The sequence below is a fragment of the Bombus impatiens genome, unplaced genomic scaffold (genome assembly GCF_000188095.3).
Source record: "Bombus impatiens unplaced genomic scaffold, BIMP_2.2 scf_1079, whole genome shotgun sequence".
Lineage (NCBI taxonomy): Eukaryota > Metazoa > Arthropoda > Insecta > Hymenoptera > Apidae > Bombus > Bombus impatiens.
In genome coordinates, this window is record NT_177498.1 from 496788 (window position 1) to 516602 (window position 19815).

The 19815-nt window shown below is 26.9% G+C and overlaps 5 protein-coding genes across 14 annotated transcripts; 2 read left to right on the top strand and 3 right to left on the bottom strand.

Annotated features, from left to right (window-relative positions):
- Positions 1-64: 64 nt before the first annotated feature.
- LOC100745634 (ankyrin repeat domain-containing protein 20A4) lies at positions 65-4813 on the bottom strand. Of its 3 annotated transcripts, none has more exons than XM_012391395.3 (8): positions 4701-4813; positions 4098-4229; positions 3757-3918; positions 3385-3614; positions 2116-3301; positions 1252-1356; positions 1151-1185; positions 65-1073 (listed from the first exon to the last, which is right to left on the bottom strand). In XM_012391395.3, exons 2-8 carry the CDS (start codon positions 4172-4174, stop codon positions 148-150), a joined length of 2721 nt encoding a protein of 906 aa, XP_012246818.1. In that variant the 5' UTR covers positions 4175-4229; positions 4701-4813; the 3' UTR covers positions 65-147. The 3 variants fall into 3 exon arrangements, with proteins under 3 accessions (XP_012246818.1, XP_012246817.1, XP_024226794.1); XM_012391394.3 differs by lacking the exon at positions 4701-4813 and adding an exon at positions 4378-4558; XM_024371026.2 differs by lacking the exon at positions 4701-4813 and having other exon boundaries at positions 3757-3943; positions 4098-4187.
- On the top strand, positions 1973-10398 carry LOC100745511 (putative ATP-dependent RNA helicase TDRD12). 3 transcript variants are annotated; one of them, XM_024371025.2, is made up of 18 exons: positions 1973-2127; positions 5089-5270; positions 5380-5648; positions 5743-5942; positions 6037-6172; positions 6253-6400; positions 6476-6640; positions 6903-7055; positions 7152-7304; positions 7374-7608; positions 7661-7819; positions 7920-8101; positions 8172-8297; positions 8398-8546; positions 8606-8776; positions 9035-9203; positions 9296-9475; positions 10101-10398. In XM_024371025.2, exons 2-18 carry the CDS (start codon positions 5094-5096, stop codon positions 10311-10313), a joined length of 2985 nt encoding a protein of 994 aa, XP_024226793.1. In that variant the 5' UTR covers positions 1973-2127; positions 5089-5093; the 3' UTR covers positions 10314-10398. The 3 variants fall into 3 exon arrangements, with proteins under 3 accessions (XP_024226793.1, XP_024226792.1, XP_012246815.1); XM_024371024.1 differs by lacking the exon at positions 1973-2127 and adding an exon at positions 4735-4968; XM_012391392.2 differs by lacking the exon at positions 1973-2127 and adding an exon at positions 4735-4968 and having other exon boundaries at positions 7676-7819.
- Positions 10399-10913: 515 nt separating this feature from the next.
- LOC100745757 (zinc finger protein 271) lies at positions 10914-15946 on the bottom strand. 2 transcript variants are annotated; one of them, XM_003493282.4, is made up of 14 exons: positions 15581-15946; positions 14797-15067; positions 14594-14715; positions 14415-14536; positions 14201-14343; positions 13955-14123; positions 13467-13887; positions 13030-13367; positions 12606-12952; positions 12370-12443; positions 12060-12288; positions 11801-11973; positions 11454-11726; positions 10914-11148 (listed from the first exon to the last, which is right to left on the bottom strand). In XM_003493282.4, the coding sequence occupies exons 1-14, from the start codon at positions 15716-15718 to the stop codon at positions 10963-10965; spliced, it is 3006 nt and encodes a 1001-aa protein (XP_003493330.1). In that variant the 5' UTR covers positions 15719-15946; the 3' UTR covers positions 10914-10962. The 2 variants fall into 2 exon arrangements, with proteins under 2 accessions (XP_003493330.1, XP_012246814.1); XM_012391391.3 differs by lacking the exon at positions 15581-15946 and adding an exon at positions 15420-15509.
- Positions 15538-17303, top strand: LOC100741318 (N-terminal Xaa-Pro-Lys N-methyltransferase 1). 3 transcript variants are annotated; one of them, XM_024370985.2, is made up of 5 exons: positions 15538-15778; positions 16316-16509; positions 16584-16785; positions 16849-16954; positions 17023-17303. In XM_024370985.2, exons 2-5 carry the CDS (start codon positions 16321-16323, stop codon positions 17261-17263), a joined length of 738 nt encoding a protein of 245 aa, XP_024226753.1. In that variant the 5' UTR covers positions 15538-15778; positions 16316-16320; the 3' UTR covers positions 17264-17303. The 3 variants fall into 3 exon arrangements, with proteins under 3 accessions (XP_024226753.1, XP_003493375.1, XP_033179455.1); XM_003493327.4 differs by having other exon boundaries at positions 15541-15778; positions 16599-16785; XM_033323564.1 differs by lacking the exon at positions 15538-15778 and adding an exon at positions 16096-16138.
- A 79-nt stretch (positions 17304-17382) lies between these two features.
- On the bottom strand, positions 17383-19248 carry LOC100745874 (heparin sulfate O-sulfotransferase). 3 transcript variants are annotated; one of them, XM_012391482.3, is made up of 7 exons: positions 19207-19248; positions 18452-18678; positions 18296-18381; positions 18088-18226; positions 17911-18008; positions 17692-17849; positions 17383-17617 (listed from the first exon to the last, which is right to left on the bottom strand). In XM_012391482.3, the coding sequence occupies exons 1-7, from the start codon at positions 19214-19216 to the stop codon at positions 17406-17408; spliced, it is 930 nt and encodes a 309-aa protein (XP_012246905.1). In that variant the 5' UTR covers positions 19217-19248; the 3' UTR covers positions 17383-17405. The 3 variants fall into 3 exon arrangements, with proteins under 3 accessions (XP_012246905.1, XP_012246904.1, XP_003493331.1); XM_012391481.3 differs by having other exon boundaries at positions 19174-19229; XM_003493283.4 differs by having other exon boundaries at positions 18797-19219.
- Between the last annotated feature and the right edge of the window lie 567 nt (positions 19249-19815).

Genomic DNA, 19815 nt, shown 5'->3' on the forward strand with positions numbered 1-19815 from the left:
TTTTCATTTTATTGCACTTATTTCGATGCGATAACATTCCTAAACTTTAATATATATATATACATATATATATATATATATATATATATATTAGTCATTCTGATATATTATAATATTTGGTCCCTCAGAAGAAACAAAATTTACATTTTACAAATTTTGAGGTAGTATTTGCCTTTCTCCTTCACACAACAAGATATGCATTGCTTGATATAACAAATATCTTCCAAAGCTATCTTTTTGTTCTGTATTCCATGTTGCTGCTATTCCATAATAATCTCCACTTTTACAATTTTTTAATTTTTGTATTCCTAAAGCATCAATCATAGCAGCTTCACGTGTGAAAGCTTCTACTGGAATACTGTTTTGGAAAATGTGAAGACACACAACTCCATATCCAGCGTTCCAAATATCTAAAATATGCTGGATTTTTTCATTCTCAGGTTTTTTCTTTGAGACCCATGTAGCGAAAGCATCCTTAAGGTGGGAGTACGGTCTATTTCGTGTACCTTTACCCACATAAAATATAGCAGAAAGAAATGTAGTCCAGATCATGGACTCTGTCAAATGTCTCTTACGAAAAGCTAAGTCTTTAGTTATACGTGGATCTAAGAGTAAATAATTAAAACAAGTTTTATTCATTCCATCTCTCCATTTCCTAGAAGGACTTACTAAGGAAAAGTCTCTAAACGCATTTCTTTCAATGATCTTATATTCTTCTATATCATTTATCCAATCTCCAAATGTTAAAAATGGTTTCATATGAGATTCACAATAATTCGACTTATGCAAAGGAAGATGACTAACTTCAAAAGATGATGAATTATGTGATTCACATTTTAACTTAGTGAGTTGTTTTGAATATAGTTGTCTTTTCGTATTTGTTACAGATTCAGAATTGACTTCAAAAAATGATGGATTATATGCCCCACATTTTAACTTAGTCAGACGTTTTAAATATAGTTGTCTTGTTGTATTAGTTATTGGTCCAGGATTGTCACCATAATTAATTAGTTCTTTTCGTAGCGCATCATCTGTTGGATATGTGTCCACTGATAAATTTAACGATTTCGGCCCTAAATAAATTTATAAATTGTAATTATAAATTCATAAATTCAATATTGAAGTATAACATAATTTTAATATATCTTACACATTTTGTCAGATGAAATACTATCTGCAGTTTTGCTAAAAATTAATAACAAGTTATTACAATCACTATTAATAAAGGTATGATTATTCTTAATGTCTTACCATGGTGATAATGTGTAAATCCTACGTTCCAAGAAAGCTAAGCCTTCATCAGGATCTTCATATCTATATTCCTCTTGTACACTGATATATGACTGTGATTTAAAACTGTCGAAAGCAATTAATTTATTATTAAACTTAAAATACAGACTTAAAATACTAAATATGTTTATCATAAAATCTAAAGAAGATAAGATATAAAAAAGAAAAAAGGTGATAAGGTAAGAAAGGTGATAAAAACGGTTCAAAACGATTAGCATAGATAGTATCCGCCAAATGAAAGAAAAATGTTCTGATAAACATGGTTCGAAAAATTAATATCTTCAGGGTTACAAACAATTTTACGTTTTGATTAAAGCGGGTGACTTTAAATTTTTCTATCGCGTACAGATATCCTTCGTACAACACAGTACTCCTACAACACAAATTCGCTCTAACATCTTTCGAGAATTTGGGAAATCCCTGTACGAAACGACACGTAATGGTATATCATTCGATGTTCTTCATTTGACCAGGCGTATATGTTGTCTCATATTTACCATTTAGTAACTAATGTTGTCACCTCTTATAAGCGGAGGTTTTTATCTTATTTCTCTATCTTTTTATGTTATATTATATAATATTAATATGTACTATTTTTTATTAATTATATTATTAATTAATTATTAATTCTTCTTCTTCTTCTAATAACGCTATGTATAACATAGTTTTTTGTATAGTTTTTATTTATAATTAGTACGCGCATAGCCTTACAATTAGTTATGAAAAAGAAATAGTGTACGTAACAAGGCATTTTTTCGGAAATTAACTACCGTGTTATTCGGATGATATCTATATATAGATAAAGATAAATGTAAATAATTTTACCTTGAAAGAAAGGTACTTAAATTTTCTTTAAAAGTATTTACAGTATCGTTGATTTTTAATTCCACTTTATTTAAAAATCTTTTTTGTACTGCACAATCTGTTTCGTCTGCTTTTAATATATGTTCTTTTAAATGTTCTTCACTTTTTTCCTTAAAGTCTGATTTTTTTATGCGCAAATTTCTAAAATTATGATTAAGTCCTTCTGTTAAATCCTTTTTTAATATACACTTTTCGATATTGTTCTCATTTTCATTAGAATCTATTGGTATATCATCATCATATTTATTTTCATGTAATCTTATTGCCAGATTTTTATTAAATTTGTAATTTAAATTTCTTGCGCAATTCTGGTTTGGTGACAGAGAATTTGTAGTATCCGGGCTTGTGTTTTCTGAAGACGTAAGTTCATTATTTCTTCTAAATTTTCTAAGAGATGAATATTGCCTATAATATCGTTTCCTTCTTCTTGGGGTAGACCTTGCTACTTCTTTTCCCATATTAAATTCTTCTGATTGAAACGACTGAGTTCTCATTATACAAGGTGTACGAGCTTCAAATTTTATTTCTTTATTTAGTACTTTTGGAGATAAATATTTTTGTCCTTTCTCTATTGATTTATTAATTAAAAAATTTGGCGATTTACTTACGATGGAATCATTTGGATCATATATAGGCGTTATTGGAACTTTAATATTATTGCTTTGACTGAAAATTTCTCGCCGATATTTAGGCGTAATAGATCGCTTCTTTCCTTTCATTTTTATTGGAAATTTGTCTTCGATATTGTATAGAATGCTATTATCAGTACTTATTGTAGATGTGGGGCTAGTATCATCTAGAATGTTTTTACATTGTCGATATTTTTCATTAATCTTTTCTTCTTTGGAATTAGATTTTAAAGAATTTGAAAGCTGATTAATAATTTCATTAATTAAATGTTTTTCTTTATCCATTTCTTCTTGAATTCGAAGTTCTGCTGCACTTGTCATCGCACTTTCAGATTGATTATCATTACTTATACTACTGTAATTAAGATTAAAGGAATTTACATGTTTTGTGACAGCAAATCTTTCATCTTTATGTCCCTTAAATATAGTTTCATTTATCATATTTTCTTTAGAAATGTTTGAAATTTGTGGAACAATATATTCTGCCATTACATCTTCGTTATTAATCAGAAGTTTATCTACAAAAAATAATTTATTTTTTATTTATTTATTATTTAAATATGTAATAATATATCAAAGTTAATTTATTCTTTTTACATACCAAAAGTCATTTTATATTTCGTTGTTTTTTCTTCCTTTATAGAATTATCACAATATTTTCCAAGTATCGCAATTGCTTTATAATATTTTCCATCAAACGCATAATGAAATGGGCTACGGCCTTCATCATCCAAACAAAGTGGATCTCCACCATTTGCTAAAAGTAATTCAAGTACTGTAACTCTACCCCATGCTGCCGCCACATGAACTGGAGTTAATCCATCTACTGACCTACAAAATTAATCGGAATTACCATATTTCAATTTCATGTGCCATATAAAAAATGTATTATTGTAAAATTTTACATTATTTTTCAAAACACAAAATCAATTGTATCTTAATCGATTACTTGGATTTTATTTTAATTAATTACCTGACATTTGGATTACCTCCATGACGCAGAAATAATTTAGAGACTTCTTCAGCAAAAGCTTCAGAATCGTTACCTATTACTAAATGAAATGGAGTTACTCCGTGCGTAGGAAGCAGTGTATTAGGATTTGCTTCCTTATTTAAAAGTAATGTAGTTACCTGCCTATCAAAACACATTAGTAACAATTCTAAATTTAAAAAAATGTTTATGTGCTAATAATTGAATATTTAAAATATTATTAGATATCTAACATACAAACATAGTAGTAGATGTTTAAAATAATTAAGAATAATATTAGTAATAAAGAAATATAATAATATTCAATTATAGGAAGTTCTTACTTTATATTGTTATCTTCTAGACCATCACAAAGGGAAGAAGCCAAAAAAAGACAACCTTTTGCCTTTAAAGTCGACATTATATTCCAATTAAAGTTGGTTTATATTAGCACTATATTTGAAGTATTTTTGAATCTGTTATGAAAGAAAATAACATTTATACATCAAAAAACATTTATACATCTTATAAATTAAAATGGTCAATACATCACTTATTGATATTATAAATTAAATCTAAAGATTTATGTACGATTAAAAGAAATATTTCATAATAAATATTCACAGACTTATTTTTAAAACACAAAATGAATGTACTTAATGATATAGTCTACGTAAGTATAAAACGATATTTTGAAAATACAGATGTAAGATAAATATCTTTATCGCCACAATATCAAAACCATCATTTAATAACTGTAACCAGTAAAATTAACTATTTTAACAGAATTCTTGCTAGTATATTATGTAAATTAATTATAAAATAATATATAATTAGTTATTTTATTGAGAAATTGTATTTCTTGTATTAATTCTTATTATAAAACATTTTTATATTACATATTTATTACGAGAATACGATATCAAAAATATTCAAACACTGTTTACCTCTCTTGTTTTCTCTGAAGTTGTATGTATTTCTATTGGCTGTTTAAATTCGTTCAAATTTGTTGTTCTTTCTTTCCCACTATGTTAGCGTATGCAATGGAACGATCTTAATATCCTTCGAAAAATATTGTAATACCTAAATAAAGTAATATTTGTAGTAAAGTAACATTTTTTGCTGTGACGATCTGTGATATAGTCTTTTTGCAATATTATATGTATAAGCGTGACTGAGGAACGAAAATGAGTAATCAGAATTATTATGATACAGGTTAAGTCTATATTTTAACATAAAATTTGTATTTCTATACACTTTATAGTATTAGAAAGTAATTATTCACAATTCTTTCATCATATGTGGATACCTTATTAAATTAATATTTAATTGCAGGTGCTATGTTACCATCTACTGCAACAGTAATTAAAATTACAAATATTTTAACTCCATATATTGTAAGAATTTATGAAGTGAAGGACTATAATGAAAAGTTAAATTCTATTAATAAGAAATTGTTAAAAGAAGAGAAAACGTTTCACAGTACTGAAAAAGATGTAGAACCAAAAATAGGAGATGTAAGACCAATTTGTAATATATATATAAATTTTATAATGCCAATATTAGTAATAATCAATTTAATTCTATATAAAATTAGCTATATCATTTTATTTATAATTATTTTAGGCAGTTATAGTATATAATAGATTAGATATTACAACTGATTGTCCTGGATGGTTATGCAGAGGATATATTAGTAGTATTGAAAATCTGAAAGATACATATAATATCTTTTTACCTGATTATGGGATCTCTATTGAATCACAAAGAGAGGACTTCATTATATGTTCAACTGATGCAATTTTTGAAGAATATTTAACCTTCACAGTTGGTTTATATAATATTTTACCTGTGGATGTAAAACATAACTTATCTGTACAGAATGAGACTCTAACGTATGGTTACACTAAAACAATTACATGATTAACATATTTCAATAATTTACATATTAAAAACTTAAATATAGCTTTTTTTTATATCTGTATAAAGAATTTTAGAGGAATGGAGTACATCTGCAATCGAATACACAAAGGAATTAATAAGTGCATCTGATATAATCTATTTTGATCCTATAGTATCTGATCAGTATGGAAAATATTATGGTGAATTTTATCTCAATATAAAAAACAAAGTAATATGTTTAAGTGAAGCTTTAGTTCTACATCAATATGCTATTTATTTAAATAAAAGTAATTTAATAAATTTTTGTATTATATTATTAATATTTAATTTTATCGAAAGTTGTTGTATGTATATAATGTTTTTTGTTTGACTTTTATATAGAATTGTTGCAGTTTATAGAAAGTTCTATGAATAGTGAAAAATTAAATAAAGAAATAATCAATGATGAAACTTTATTTTATTTAAATGTTTCACAAGTGTTGGATAGAACCAGTGAAAGAAAAAAGCAAAAGGAAAGGTTTGATAAAAAATACGATTAATTAATTAATCAATTCTGTCTTTTTTACATTTTTATTAAATACTTATACTTTTTGATAGTTTTCTAAAAAGAGCGAAATTTAAAAAACACAATTATTTACACCATGAACTTCAAAGAGATGAAGAAAAAGTATTAATTTATGGAATGGATAAATATGAATGGTTAAGTTCTACATTAGATGTAAAATTCCCTGTAGAAATACACAAGGTATAATTGTATAAAAATTCTGTCTACTAAAAATGAAGACTAACAAAAATTAATTTGTATGTTATTACTTTTCAGGCTTGGAAATCATTGATACAGTCATGTAAACCAAGGAAAATACAGTCATATATATGGCCTGCTATAAAAAAAGGTTTAGACACGATAGCAATTGGAACAGCAAAATGTGGTAAAACTATTGGATATACATTTGCTATTTGTGGACTTTTGGCTACAAATTGCAATGTAATATTGTTTGTTTATATTAACATTAGAACTAATATAGAATATATGCATTATCTTTCTTTCAAATACATAAAAGATTGTATAGTAATATAATCTATGATAATAATTGATTTCTATTAGATAATGAATAGAGAAGATAATGGTTTTTTCTTGAAAATTAACGAAATAGATAGTAATTTTAGAATTCACATATTATTTATTTATTATACATTGACTAGAAAAAAAATATATAACATTTTAAAGGATATAAATTTTGAAACAGCTTCCTCAAGGAATAAATCCATCTGCATTGATACTATGTTCTTCCTCATCTGAGGTACTAGAAGTTCATTTTTTATGCACAAAATTTCTAGAAGACTATAAAACGATAAAATCTGTTGCTGCAATTAATGGTAAATCAGAAAGATCATTAGTGGTAAGTAAATTTCTTAAAACAAATTTAGGTAACAGTAAAAATAAATACAACGGTAAATATTTCAATCGGATATAAAATAATTTATTAAATTTTTAGGCTGAAATGTTTAATGGATGTCAGATACTAATCTCTACACCACGATTTTTAATACGCTTCATGAACAAAAATAAAAAATTAGTAAATTTTAAAAATCTTCGATATTTAATTTTGGATGATGGTGATATTATCTTGGATAAATATTTTGATTCTGTAAGTTTATTTTATTTATGATAATTTTTCGCTTTTATATTCATATAAATGTAAAAGAAATTTTTTTAGGTAAGTCAATTATTTAGACGACACAATATTATTTGTAACAGAGAATTAAAAAGTAAGACATTTCAAATTATAATAACTGCAACATACTGGACACTGCATTTAAAAAAAATTGCCTCTATTCTAATGGAAAATCCATGCATATATATAGCATCTTTTATGGAAGCTGCAATTTTTAAATCTATACGTTTAAACTTTTATGTGATAAATTCAAGGGAAAAACCTGAAAGGCTTTTAGGTAGAATTTACTTATTTAAAAAAATATTTATAGTAAAATTAAATAATTCAAGATCATTTTACAACAGATTCATTAGGTAATGAATATTCCACCTCACGAACTATAGTAATTTGTAGAAATAATAACGAAGCTAAAGAGTTAAATAACTTTTTAGAAAAACATAAAGAGACTCTTTTAGCTCATGGAAATATGAACTATGTTCACTTACAACGTAAGATTATTTATAGATAAGATATTTAAAGATATAAATAATTTTGATTCGTGATGATATTGTCATCAAATTGTATCTAACAATTTTTGTTTGAATATAGGTATTAAGCAATATTGGAATGTTTGTATAAGTGGTTCTTATCCAATTTTAATATGTACAGATGATATATTACCAGATATAGATATTACAAACGTAACTTGGTTGATACATTATTCAATTCCTTTGCATTCAAAGACACAATTTAATTTTCGGTTCTCTACACTTCTAGAAAATTTACAAATGGTATGTTATTTTATTACAAAAATGTTTGTATAATTCAATAAATAATATTCATTTAATCAAATTGTTTTAGGAAAATAGCACCGGGAAAGTAACTATAATAATGGATGAAAATAATGATAGACAGTTTTTACATATAATAAATTTAATGCAACGTACGAATTATGTCATTCCTGAAAAGATATTAGAAAGTGTTAAGGTATGTATCAAAATATTCGTTAAAAAGGTAACATGTACAAGCCATATTTTTTATACAAACTAACTTATGTTGTAAAAATCTACTTTAAAAATTTATTAAGTTTATAACAGCTACTTTAGAACAGAAAAAGGAAAATTATCCTATTTGTGACAGTATAAAATCTTGGGGATTTTGTAACAAACAAATTTCTTGTGCATTGAGACATAAAATAATTTCAAAAGTTGATGCTCCAATCACGGACATTCAAATGTAAGTAAAAATTTACGAACTAATAAAAAAAATTTGGTTAATTTTGGATATTATTTCAGAAACGACAAGGTAAAATTCAGAGTAGTGAGCATACATGATGCTACACATGTTTCTGCAAGGATTATGTCATATATCAAATTTAATACATTAAAAGAAGTGGAATTTTCTACTGTTGAATATCTGCGAATTAACACAAGAATTCAAGAGTTCTATTCTTGTGTGGAAAACAGGTTAATATGGCAATAAAGATTCCTTTATATATAGAACGATATTTATAAATTTGTGAAATTAACGCAAAATTTAATCGTTTATAGTATGAAAATTGAATCTCATGTAACATTTTTATACATGAACTTTTTCTTCGTCTTGATGAATATAATCACATCCTATAAATATTGTTTACTTCTTTTTTAACACTTTGTATAAAAAGATAATATTTTATATATATTATTTAACGTGTTTATTAGTATTTATGTTTATTGTTGTAGAAAGAAATGTGAGACTCTTGATGTGGGATGTATATGTGGCTTGGAAGAACCAGTAGATACTTTTAAGAGGATACAAATTTTACATATTGAAAGAGAAAATAAAACAGAAATTCCAAAGTATGTAAATGTAAGATGTATTGACAATGGGGTAATTTTGAAGAAAGTAGATGTATGTATTTAAGTAATATAATAGTACAAAGTAATATATTATATAATTAAATGAAAAAATATAATTTTATATTAATGTAATTTTTATATTAGGTATATAGATTGTTACATATGCCAGAAGAACTTATAGAATATTCTATGCAAGTAGTAGAAGTATTTTTAGTTGGTATAGCTCCGCATGATGAAGAATATGTTTGGAATAATTGTGCAATTGATGCTGTGTACCAGTGGTTTAAAGAAAATGTTGATGATAGGTCCTATGTGATTGGAACGGTATATTACATTATTAGTTTTCATTTATTTTTAGATTCCTTTTTTTATATCTTTTTTATTCATTTTGCTTATAGATAAGATATATAATGTGGCAAAGAAATATGATCAAACTTTAGTACTGTTCTTAAGGATAAAAGGAGGTCTGATAAATATAGGTCGGAAAATTTTTCTTACATCGAAGATTCTTTGGAATAGTCGTCGAACGTAGAATTTCAAGCATTGTCATCATTTCTTTTGCTAGAAGTGGATAATGTGATGGAGCAAATTATGATATTGAAGGCAATGTTTTTCATAATAAATCAGTATGTATCTAAACGTTTCATAGTGAAAACGGTGCTATCAGACTGATTTATTCTAATATCAAGTGCACAGATATTCACTTTATGTATGAACGAGCTAATGGAGACGCTACACAAGCTCAATATCTCTTATCAATAGACGATATTCTGTTAAAAGTATTTTTGCTTCGACGCATCGTAGATCGTAGACTATATCTATATCTCGGAAAGAGCTTTTGGATCTATGGTTGTATGACCTTTTTTTATTTTTAGAAACAGTAGAATATGGTACCAAAGTTTGATCACCTATTTGCTTGTCGCCCTGTAATATAGATTTAAATAAACAGGTAAATTTACATCTGGGAAATACAATATGGGTAAATACATTGAATGTTGGAACAAAATTAATTGGATATAAAGATTTAATTGGTTCATGTTTAAGAACAGAATTATTAGAAAAAGATCACGCTGTTGAAGATGACAAACATTTAAATCGAATGTATCAACTTTGTAGAGATGCTGGGTTTTTGAACATAAATGGATATGATTTAAATCTTTAAATAAAATTTCAAAAATACCTTCAATTAATAGACCTTTTGTACCATTTCTCCTTCAATATATTAAATATCGTGATTGAAAAAGAAATAACACTTATTTTAAATATTTATTACATATATATATTTATATATAAGCGCGTGTATATTGGGTTGGCATTAGGTGGTAATGACAAAATCCGCAATCACTTAGCGGCCAACCTAATATTATTGATTATTATAATATTTAGTAAATTTTGACATTTACAAATTTTGTTAAATCATATAACTCCTTAAAGATAAAATGAGAAAAAATAATTCGTTTGAAGAACTTTTTGCGTACATCGTTTAATTATTAACCAAATTTTATTAATTTGTAGCATTCACATAGCTGCTTCAGAGATTAAACAGCTGACGTTATTATTCTTTAGATACTGATAAACGTAGTCAGTAGTTTAACCATAGTGTACATGTTTTATATTTCTCTTAAACAATTATCTGTTTACCTACAGGCAATTATGATCATACATCGCTTGATGAATTCTACAAGCTAGCAAAATTTTATTAATAACTAAATAGGGTACTTTAAAAATTCTGTTTTTTTGTTAAAAATAAAGTACGATCACATTTGAATAAATTTAACATATAGAATCGAAGAAATTATACATATACGATTTTATACAATAGTCAGGTACTCAGAAGCAAGTTGCATTGGATCAACATGATAAGAAGTAACTAAACGAACTTTTTGTCCATCTTGTGTTGTGAATTCTATTGCTTGTTCGCTATCGGCAATCCCCGATTGTTCTGATTCCTCCATTTGATTAATCGTTGCAACAGCACTTGCATCCGTATCTTCATCCTATTACATTTTAATTAGAATTGTATGTAACGATAACATTTTTTGTAAAATACATAATAATACATTAATTTATATTATACTACGTATTTGTAAAATGTTAGAATTTGTAAATAGAGCAGTTTCTGTTTAATTGTAACTAGTTTAAGGCATTATATAACCGAGTAGATGATTTCCAGAAATTACACGTAGATCGATTTTCTTTCTATGATCGCTCGCCTCTGAATGAGTTTAAAGTGAAAAAGTATTGAATGCTCATCAGATGTAAGGAAGCTTATTACTTGAACAATTTTATTTAAAAATATTACCTGCAATGCCTTTACGATTGCTTCTGCATCTGTTTGTACACTCGAAATATTTTTCACTTTCGTTTCTACCGTACTAGAAATGTCGACATTCTTTATGTCGGAATTTTGATTAACGTGTACACTTAATGGTGCTGTTAATTCATCTGGAATAACACCAGAATGAACTCTAATTTCTTGTCCATCACTAAGTTGATTGACAAATTGACTTTGAGATAAAAGCTGTCGGGCATCTTGGATTGAAAGAGGAATTGGGTTACCTTCTTCATCTGTAATCTGTAAATATAACTACCGTTTTATTCTTTTGTTATTACTACGTAATAACAGTTTAATATCTTATTCATCTTTACCTGAAGTTGAAGATCAGATTCTGAAAGTTCCACATTTATTCGTTCATTTGAGTTATTATTTTCATTAGCATGACCTGGATTAGAAAGCATGCTATCATTGCTAACGCTTAAATGTGATAATGATTGATTTACATTCGTTTTCTCCTCTTTATTTCTCATCATTCCAGCGTCAACTGATTTCAATGTAAAATGTGGATTAGTTGAATTAGAAACAGATGTAAATTAATAAATACAAACGTTATAACATTGTCATTTTTACCGAAATGTAAAGTTCGAGACTGGTTAGGATCATCTGGATCTTGGTATGAAACATATATAATTTGTTGAATACCATCTCCTGATGTCTCATCTGTTGCAATAACTTGAGCCATTTGATCAGTTAATGAATGTTCATCAGATTCTTGAGAACTTGGTAAAATTTGCCAAACTTCTCCAATTGGAGAACCTTCTATTTCATTTATTGCAGAAAGTTTAGTTTCCCTATGTACCTAGAAGCAACTCGATAATAATTCCATCTTATTGAACTTTTCACTATTGAATCTATTAATACAATTTGGATTCTCTCTTACTTTTTTATGCTTTGTTAAGTTTGAACAATCAGCAAATGCTTTTCCGCAAACATCACAGGAATAAGGCTTTTCACCTAACAAATAAAAATATATGAAAACACATTTTTAAAAATAAATCTTAAACACATAAATTAATAATAAATAAATTAATTAACTAATAATAAATTAATGTTGAAATTTTTGATAAGAATAGTAAATTTGGAAAAGCAGATTTAAATGGAGAATGAAAATGTTACCAGTGTGTAAACGAAGGTGCTTTTTCAAAGCCCATTGTTCTGTAAAACCTCGATTACAATGAGCACATTGAAAAGGACGTTCTCCTTTATGCCTGCGAACATGACATTTCCATGTATCTTTGTGCAAAAAGCACTTTGCGCAAAATTCACATTTCCAAGGGCGCTCGCCAGTGTGTCGTTTAACATGTAGTTTAAATTGCGAAGAAGTAGTAAACTTTCTGCCACAATAATCGCAGCAATAAGGTTTTTCTCCAGTATGTATTCGCATATGTTCTTGTAAATTTCCATTTTGTGAAAAACTTTTATGACATACCTCACATGTATATGGTTTGTGTCCCGTATGCCACCTAAATGTGAAATTATTTGTTTATTTAACTAAATTTAAATCAATGTATATAAATATATCTTTTATTTGTATGGTAACCTATAATGTAGCGTAAGACTAGTTTTATGTGCAAATTGCTGCCCACAAATTTCGCAAAAATATTTTTTTTCTCCAGTATGTGTAGATTGATGATTGATTAGATTTGCCTTTGTTTTAAAACTGGCATTACATGATTTACAAATATAAGGCCGATCATCAGAATGTACAAGCTGATGACGTTGCAACAATTGCTTATGTTTAAAACTTTTTCCGCATTTATTGCAAACAAATCGACGACCATTATTGTGTTCTGCTTCTTTATGATATACTACAGAACTAGGATGATTGAGTACTTTTCCACAAATATCACATGGATACTCTTTCTCTAATTTATTTCTCTAAAAAATAATAAAAAAATATTTAATTATTATATTTTTTTATATATTGGGAACCTTTATAATTTTTAGAGTATAATTTATCCATATTCATTCTTTTACCTCGTGTATTGACATATGATGTTTTAAAGCTGCTTGTTGTGTGAAATTTTTATTACAAATAGTGCATATAAATAATTTATCACGTTCATGAGCCATTTTTAAATGCAGGTCATACATCTCCTTTGTTTCAAATAACTTTTCACAGTGTTCACATGGAACATTTTTCTGAGAATCACTAGAATTGTTTGAATTATTTGTATGTTGTTCTTCAGTCAATGCATGATCAAGTGTGTTAGAAATATTATTTTCTTCGGATAAACGTTTTGATTCAAAGGTTGAATCTTCGACAATATGCTCAAAATCTTGATTAACATCATCTCCAATATGATGAGTTGCCTTCTGATGCAATTCTAAATTTTCTTTACTCGTAAATAACTTTTTACATTCCGAACATTCATATTTTATGCCTTTATGGAAACTCCTAATTACAAAAAGCAAATATTACTTTCATTGTATACAACGTTAAAATTTCGCTAAATTCTATTTACTTGTGTACAATATATCTGCTACGTTGAAGAAACCCTCGACCACATAATTGACACGTGAACTTATTTCTTCTACGACGTAATTTTGGTCGACCTCGTCCTCTACCTCTGTTTACTATCACTAACTCTCCAAGATCTTTTCCTTCTTCAGATTCTAAGTGACCAATTATTTCTAAAATATACAAATGATTATTGATAAATAATTATTAAATAAATACCTTTAAATTAATGTATTTCACTATTTCTTACCTTCTTGACTATCAGGAACAGACATATTTAACTGTTCTTCAGGATCCTCAAAATTATCAGGATCATCATCGTCTTCTTCATCGATAACTCCCTCCTCCTTATATATTCTTTCTAGTTCTTTGCCTTGAACTGCCTCCATATATCTGAATCATTTCATATGCTATTATAAAAATGATAGTAATTACCTTTAAATGTTTCTCCTTACAATCAATACCTTTTGGGAACTTTACGCTTTCTGCGACGTCTTCCATCTCCATCTACTTCATCTATTTCCTCTTCATGTTTATCTTCTTCTTCTTGACTCACTGTTTCTATTACATCTCCCTTTGCTAATTCCTGAAATTTAATGGTTTAAAATATTTTATCTTGAACAAACATGTTACTTTTACAAACCACAGATATGTTCTCTGCGTGAGATTTTGGTGGACGTCCTCTTTTTCGTTTGGGTTTACTTAATCCTTCCATTTGTAAACTCATTTCATGTTCTGCAGCATACATAGAACCATCTGGCATTACTATTAAACAATATCATAATTAAAAATTTTGCAATAGATCTTTAATTAGAATATAATATAATCTTTAGTATGAAACAATACTTTTTATTATGATTTGTTGCTCAAAGTGGTCTTCTTCGTTATATCTTGGAATAATATCCAACTGTGATGTTTCTGATCTAACATCTGTGTTCTCCTTTTCTGCACGTAAGCGTTCTCGTTCAGCTTTACGTTGTTGTTCTATCTGATGCTTCCACATCTCACGAATTTTCCTTTGGCCATCCACCAATAATTCAAAAAACTGTATCGTAGCCTCCAGTTGAATATTACAACCAGGACAAATTGTACGTGGTAATTTCCCATCATCTCGAATCTTTAATGAAAATTGTATTATAACATTTATTTGAAAATAAATTCAATGCTTCTTTTTGTAGTATAACCTCAAACAATAAATCAATAATTACGCCAATTGATATTCATTATTTTTAAATTTTGCAAGAGATTATTCAGAAAAACTGAAATTTTGTATATCTTAAAATGAAACTTATATGACGAACAAAAACATTAATATTTTAAAATAATATCATATCGAATCAAATTGAATAGGATTAATAACAATACACAGTAACGAATATGTTTAACATTAAATTATGAACATAATTAGAATATTTATTATCATTTAAAAAATTTTATTAACAAAGACAATGTTCTGCAATCATACTAACATTTATAAAAATTATAGTAAATTCTCAGACAAATAACAGACAAAGTAAATAACAATGTACAGTGTACAGTATCAGGAGGAAATATCGAACATTTGATTCTGGTAGTATTTGTGTATAAAGCAGGAAGTCAAGTTAGAGTCTAATGTTTCGAAATTTCGTACCTTGAGCGGCAAGTACCGATTGACCATAGAACTTAAATCTGGATCATCACCATCTGCCATATAGAGTAATTCTCCATTACCATTATCTTCTGCACATAACCGACAAATTGTTGAATCATAAAGTCGTACTTCTGCCATGATTCCAAGGGAACTGCTCACTAACGACTAACATCGATTTTATCCTAACCAAACCGACCAGTGAGTACGCACAACTACTGCACACAATTTATTTTAACCATACGCAATGTAATCCATCATTTGAAAATTTATGTATAAATTTTCGTACTATGTAGAGATTTTGGTTCTTTCCTACGTAATATTCTTTTAATAAATTTATCTTTAAATTGTACAAAAGCTTTTATATACAGTAATCGATATGTTGTCGATATTTCGACTCCACAGAACAAGCAATATGTCGATATTTTATAATCGATATAAGTCGATATAATTTATTAAATGTCGATGATAAAGTATACAATTTTTAATGTCAGTTCTATTCATAAAATTTTTGTTAACAATATCTTATTTATGTATAAACATTATTTCATAATATAGCAGGCTTTTATTAAATATAAAAGGTATTAAAATATTTAGTTTTTATGAAGAAGTCAATGCTCACTTTTTATTAATTTCTTTGAACACGTTACATGGTGTTTTGATTGTTTTTCATTTTACATAATTAAATCTTTTGAATATATAGATAAAATGAAATTGATTATGTTATTGATTACATAGGTAAGATGTATTATTTATCATCACCAAAGATGGAGAAAGAAGAAAGTACACTTGAAGGACATGAATTTTATACAGCAGCTGTCAAATACTGGGAACATGTTCCACCTACAATAGATGGAATGCTTGGAGGTTTTGGGTTTATTTCTCAAATTGATATAAAGGGATCCACAAAATTTTTAAAGGCTTTGTTTGAGGTATATATTATAATTAATTTTGTAATATTCAAGATTCTTATCATTAAATTTTTTAAATATTATGATACCTAAAGTTTGTTTTATTTCAGTTAAAAAATCCTCCATTGAAGACATATGCATTAGATTGTGGTGCAGGCATAGGAAGGATAACTAAGAATTTATTATTAAATCATTTTAAATACGTTGACTTAGTGGAGCAAAATTTAAAATTTTTAGAAGTAGCTAAAACATGTTTGAAAAGCCATTCAACAAGAATTTGCAACTATTATCCAATTGGTAATACTCCATTGGTTTATACAAAGTAGAAAAGACATTTAATTGATTAAATCATATTTCAAGGATTACAAAACTTTTGCTTTACTGCCAAGTATGATGTCATTTGGTGCCAGTGGGTTTTGGGTCATTTAAAGCATGATGATTTGATAGAATTTTTAAAAAAGTGTTCGTAAGTATTTTGTTTAGCCTCAATAAAAATTAAAAACTATTTTTAATCATCTAATAAAACTTTTATAGGAGTGGCCTAAAATCTAATGGTGTAATAGTGATTAAAGAAAATGTGACCAGTTCTGAAAATTTGGAGATTGATACAAAGGATTCATCAGTGACACGACCTCTTTCTGAATTCTATCGTATATTTCAGGAATCTAATTTAGCTTGTATAAAGGAAGAACAACAACATAAATTTCCACGTGGATTGTACCCAGTTTATATGTTTGCTTTAAAGTCAGATAACAAACTTCAAACCTCAATGTAAAGACTAATAGAGTATTAAATAAATTATTTCATTACCTATACACATTCTATCAAAAAATTATATTATATTTAATATTATAAATTTGAAGTTCGTTCTAATTTTATAACAGTTCCAAAAAGTATCTCTGCTTAAAAAAGTAAATTTATTTTGGACGTATCTTTTCATACATAAATCGTTGATTTACATCTTGAGGAGAAGCATTTATAAGTCGTTTCTTTACAGCATGGAAATGCATTAAAGCAAAGTTATACAGTTCATTTTCCATCTTCCAAACAACAGATTTTTGTATTTTGTCTATTGTTTCAGGTCGTGGATTGATTTTTTGAGTAGTTTGCCGCAAATGTGATTTATTATCTGCAATTTAATAATTCAATAGTAATTTAAAAAATCTTATTTCTTAATAAAATTTCGATTATATCATCTCTTACTATGCAAAAAAGAATTATAAGCTCCTCTAAAGAAACGTGGAAGTACAATTTGCAAAATTTCTACAAATTCTGTTAATTCTTCTGTCACTCCTACAAGGAGATAATGTTTTTGTAAATTTCTTTTTGCTTCTTCTAATGCCCAACTATTTCCAATTTCCCTATTAAATAATATTTGTTCATTATAAATTATGATAACTGTAATAATTTATTAAATCTTACCAACAAGCAGGATCATGACCACACAGAAATGGTATTTGTAACCACATATTGTCAGGATCACAATCTGGTTGTCCTGCCTCAATACACTCATCAAAAGTCTACAAAAATATATGTGATTTAGCACGATTAATATAATAATAATAAATATAAATTATTATTATTATTATGAATACGAACCTTGGTGTCTCCATGCTTTTTTCTGATTAAATGTGGCCTAAAATTATCTCCATATCTTAAAAAGTAGTAATAGGAAACAAATCTATCTAAAGGTTTACGCAAGATATTTATGTATAAAGGCGATTGTCTTACACCAAATCTAAAGCATAAACATAATTTTAAAAAATAAAACAAATGTTTTTCATAATAAATATTTCTGTATACTTACTTCTCAAAATTCAAGAATGCAACATGACCGTGATAAAATGCTGGCTTTTTTGTATTCCAAACAGTTATATTATTTGCAAATTGAATCTACAATTTTTTAACATATATTACAAATGAATTAATAAATAATAATAAATTAAGGATGATATAATACTACCTGATTAGGAAGTGTAAGCGTATGCATGTTATTAGAGACATTAATATGTAAAACATGGTATTTGTTGTGTTTGCACAGATCGTAGACCAAACCTACAAAGCTGGTTGATGCTGTCTTTGGTACCCTGTTGTAGATAATGATGAGATCATCAAAAGTTGATTTGTAAGAATGCTCACTAGCTTCAATCCCACTTTGAATATTGTTTTGTTCTTGCGTGATGGCATTGTCTGGAAGTACGATAGGATACCTATGTTATTCCATCACCTTTAACAGAACGAAATATTAAAAGGATGAAACTTTTGTTGTTACGAATTAATAAAATTAATTGTCTATTATAACGCCTACGCAATAGTTTGTAGTGATCCTCCAGGAAATTTAGTTTCGTTTTTAAATAAATGATAGTGATTGTGAATATCACCACTAAAATCCATTGCAGTAAAAAGCTTCTGTGTATCATTATTTTTCTTATTAACTTTTTAATTGTTCTTTGTCATATGAGTAGGAAAATACACTTCATGAATTCTATGCTAATACCGTTTTTAACTTATAAATATTGATAAACTGTACAATACGACCAGTTTCATTCGCAGATTCACTAAACGATAGTTATTTTGATCCAAACCAAACACTATTCATTTTTATTAGTTAATAATATAATAAAATAGCAATTATATGTATTTTAGAAACAACATTAACTATAATTATTAAATATACGTATATACATATAATTGATATTTTATCTCCGTGAAGCTCACTTATCCACATCAATGAAGTTCGCTTCTATTACGTAAGTCGATAATCTAAGTTATCGATTAATCGCATATCGAATGTCGATTATATTGAAACGAATATTGATGTATTAACCAAACAACTATTTTCAAAACTATGATAATGAAGATATTAAAATTTAATAGCTATTTAAAAATAAAATATCATTGATAAAAAAAATGTACATTTAAAATATGAATTGCATCAATGCATATTACGATAAATAATTAACTTATAGTAATTTCAATATTTTTAATTCTTTCAAACAATGTCAAATATTTATTTAAAATATCATACTTTCCATATAATTTATTAACACATAAAATTAGTATATATAAAAATTATAATATGAAAATTAATTATATGTAATGCTTCAAGTATTTACATTTTGTGAATACATTCAATATACTCTCAAGCAGAACTTTTAAAAATCAATTGTATATATTAACTTTGCAGTAAAAAATCTCAGTTTATATACGAAAGTTATATTTTTGTTTATTGATAAAATTATAATATTTATATGCATTTTTTAATTTATACAGAATAAGTAATAGTATATGTTATGTTTATATGTAGCAACATATAAAATGTTTTTA

Bases quoted from the DNA above. Each gene is read 5' to 3' on its own strand.
- LOC100745634 (XM_012391395.3), bottom strand. From the start codon at position 4,174: ATGTCGACTTTAAAGGCAAAAGGTTGTCTTTTTTTGGCTTCTTCCCTT. The intron at 1,357-2,115 runs GTAAAATTATTT...TGCTTTCGACAG, and splicing joins TTAAGTACCTTTCTTTCAAG to TTTTAAATCACAGTCATATA. The intron at 1,186-1,251 runs GTAAGACATTAA...ATTAATTTTTAG, and splicing joins ATTTACACATTATCACCATG to CAAAACTGCAGATAGTATTT.
- LOC100745511 (XM_024371024.1), top strand. From the start codon at position 4,941: ATGAGTAATCAGAATTATTATGATACAG. The intron at 6,173-6,252 runs GTTTGATAAAAA...ACTTTTTGATAG, and splicing joins AGAAAAAAGCAAAAGGAAAG to TTTTCTAAAAAGAGCGAAAT. The intron at 8,298-8,397 runs GTATGTATCAAA...AAATTTATTAAG, and splicing joins AGATATTAGAAAGTGTTAAG to TTTATAACAGCTACTTTAGA.
- LOC100745757 (XM_003493282.4), bottom strand. From the start codon at position 15,718: ATGGCAGAAGTACGACTTTATGATTCAACAATTTGTCGGTTATGTGCA. The intron at 14,716-14,796 runs GTATTGTTTCAT...ATTGTTTAATAG, and splicing joins GCAACAAATCATAATAAAAA to TAATGCCAGATGGTTCTATG. The intron at 11,727-11,800 runs GTAAAGATGAAT...TTATATTTACAG, and splicing joins AATCTGATCTTCAACTTCAG to ATTACAGATGAAGAAGGTAA.
- LOC100741318 (XM_024370985.2), top strand. From the start codon at position 16,321: ATGTATTATTTATCATCACCAAAGATGGAGAAAGAAGAAAGTACACTT. The intron at 16,786-16,848 runs GTAATACTCCAT...TCATATTTCAAG, and splicing joins TTGCAACTATTATCCAATTG to GATTACAAAACTTTTGCTTT. The intron at 16,955-17,022 runs GTAAGTATTTTG...AAACTTTTATAG, and splicing joins GAATTTTTAAAAAAGTGTTC to GAGTGGCCTAAAATCTAATG.
- LOC100745874 (XM_003493283.4), bottom strand. From the start codon at position 18,908: ATGATACACAGAAGCTTTTTACTGCAATGGATTTTAGTGGTGATATTC. The intron at 18,227-18,295 runs GTAAGTATACAG...TTTATGCTTTAG, and splicing joins GCATTCTTGAATTTTGAGAA to ATTTGGTGTAAGACAATCGC. The intron at 18,009-18,087 runs GTTCGTATTCAT...ATATTTTTGTAG, and splicing joins AAAAGCATGGAGACACCAAG to ACTTTTGATGAGTGTATTGA.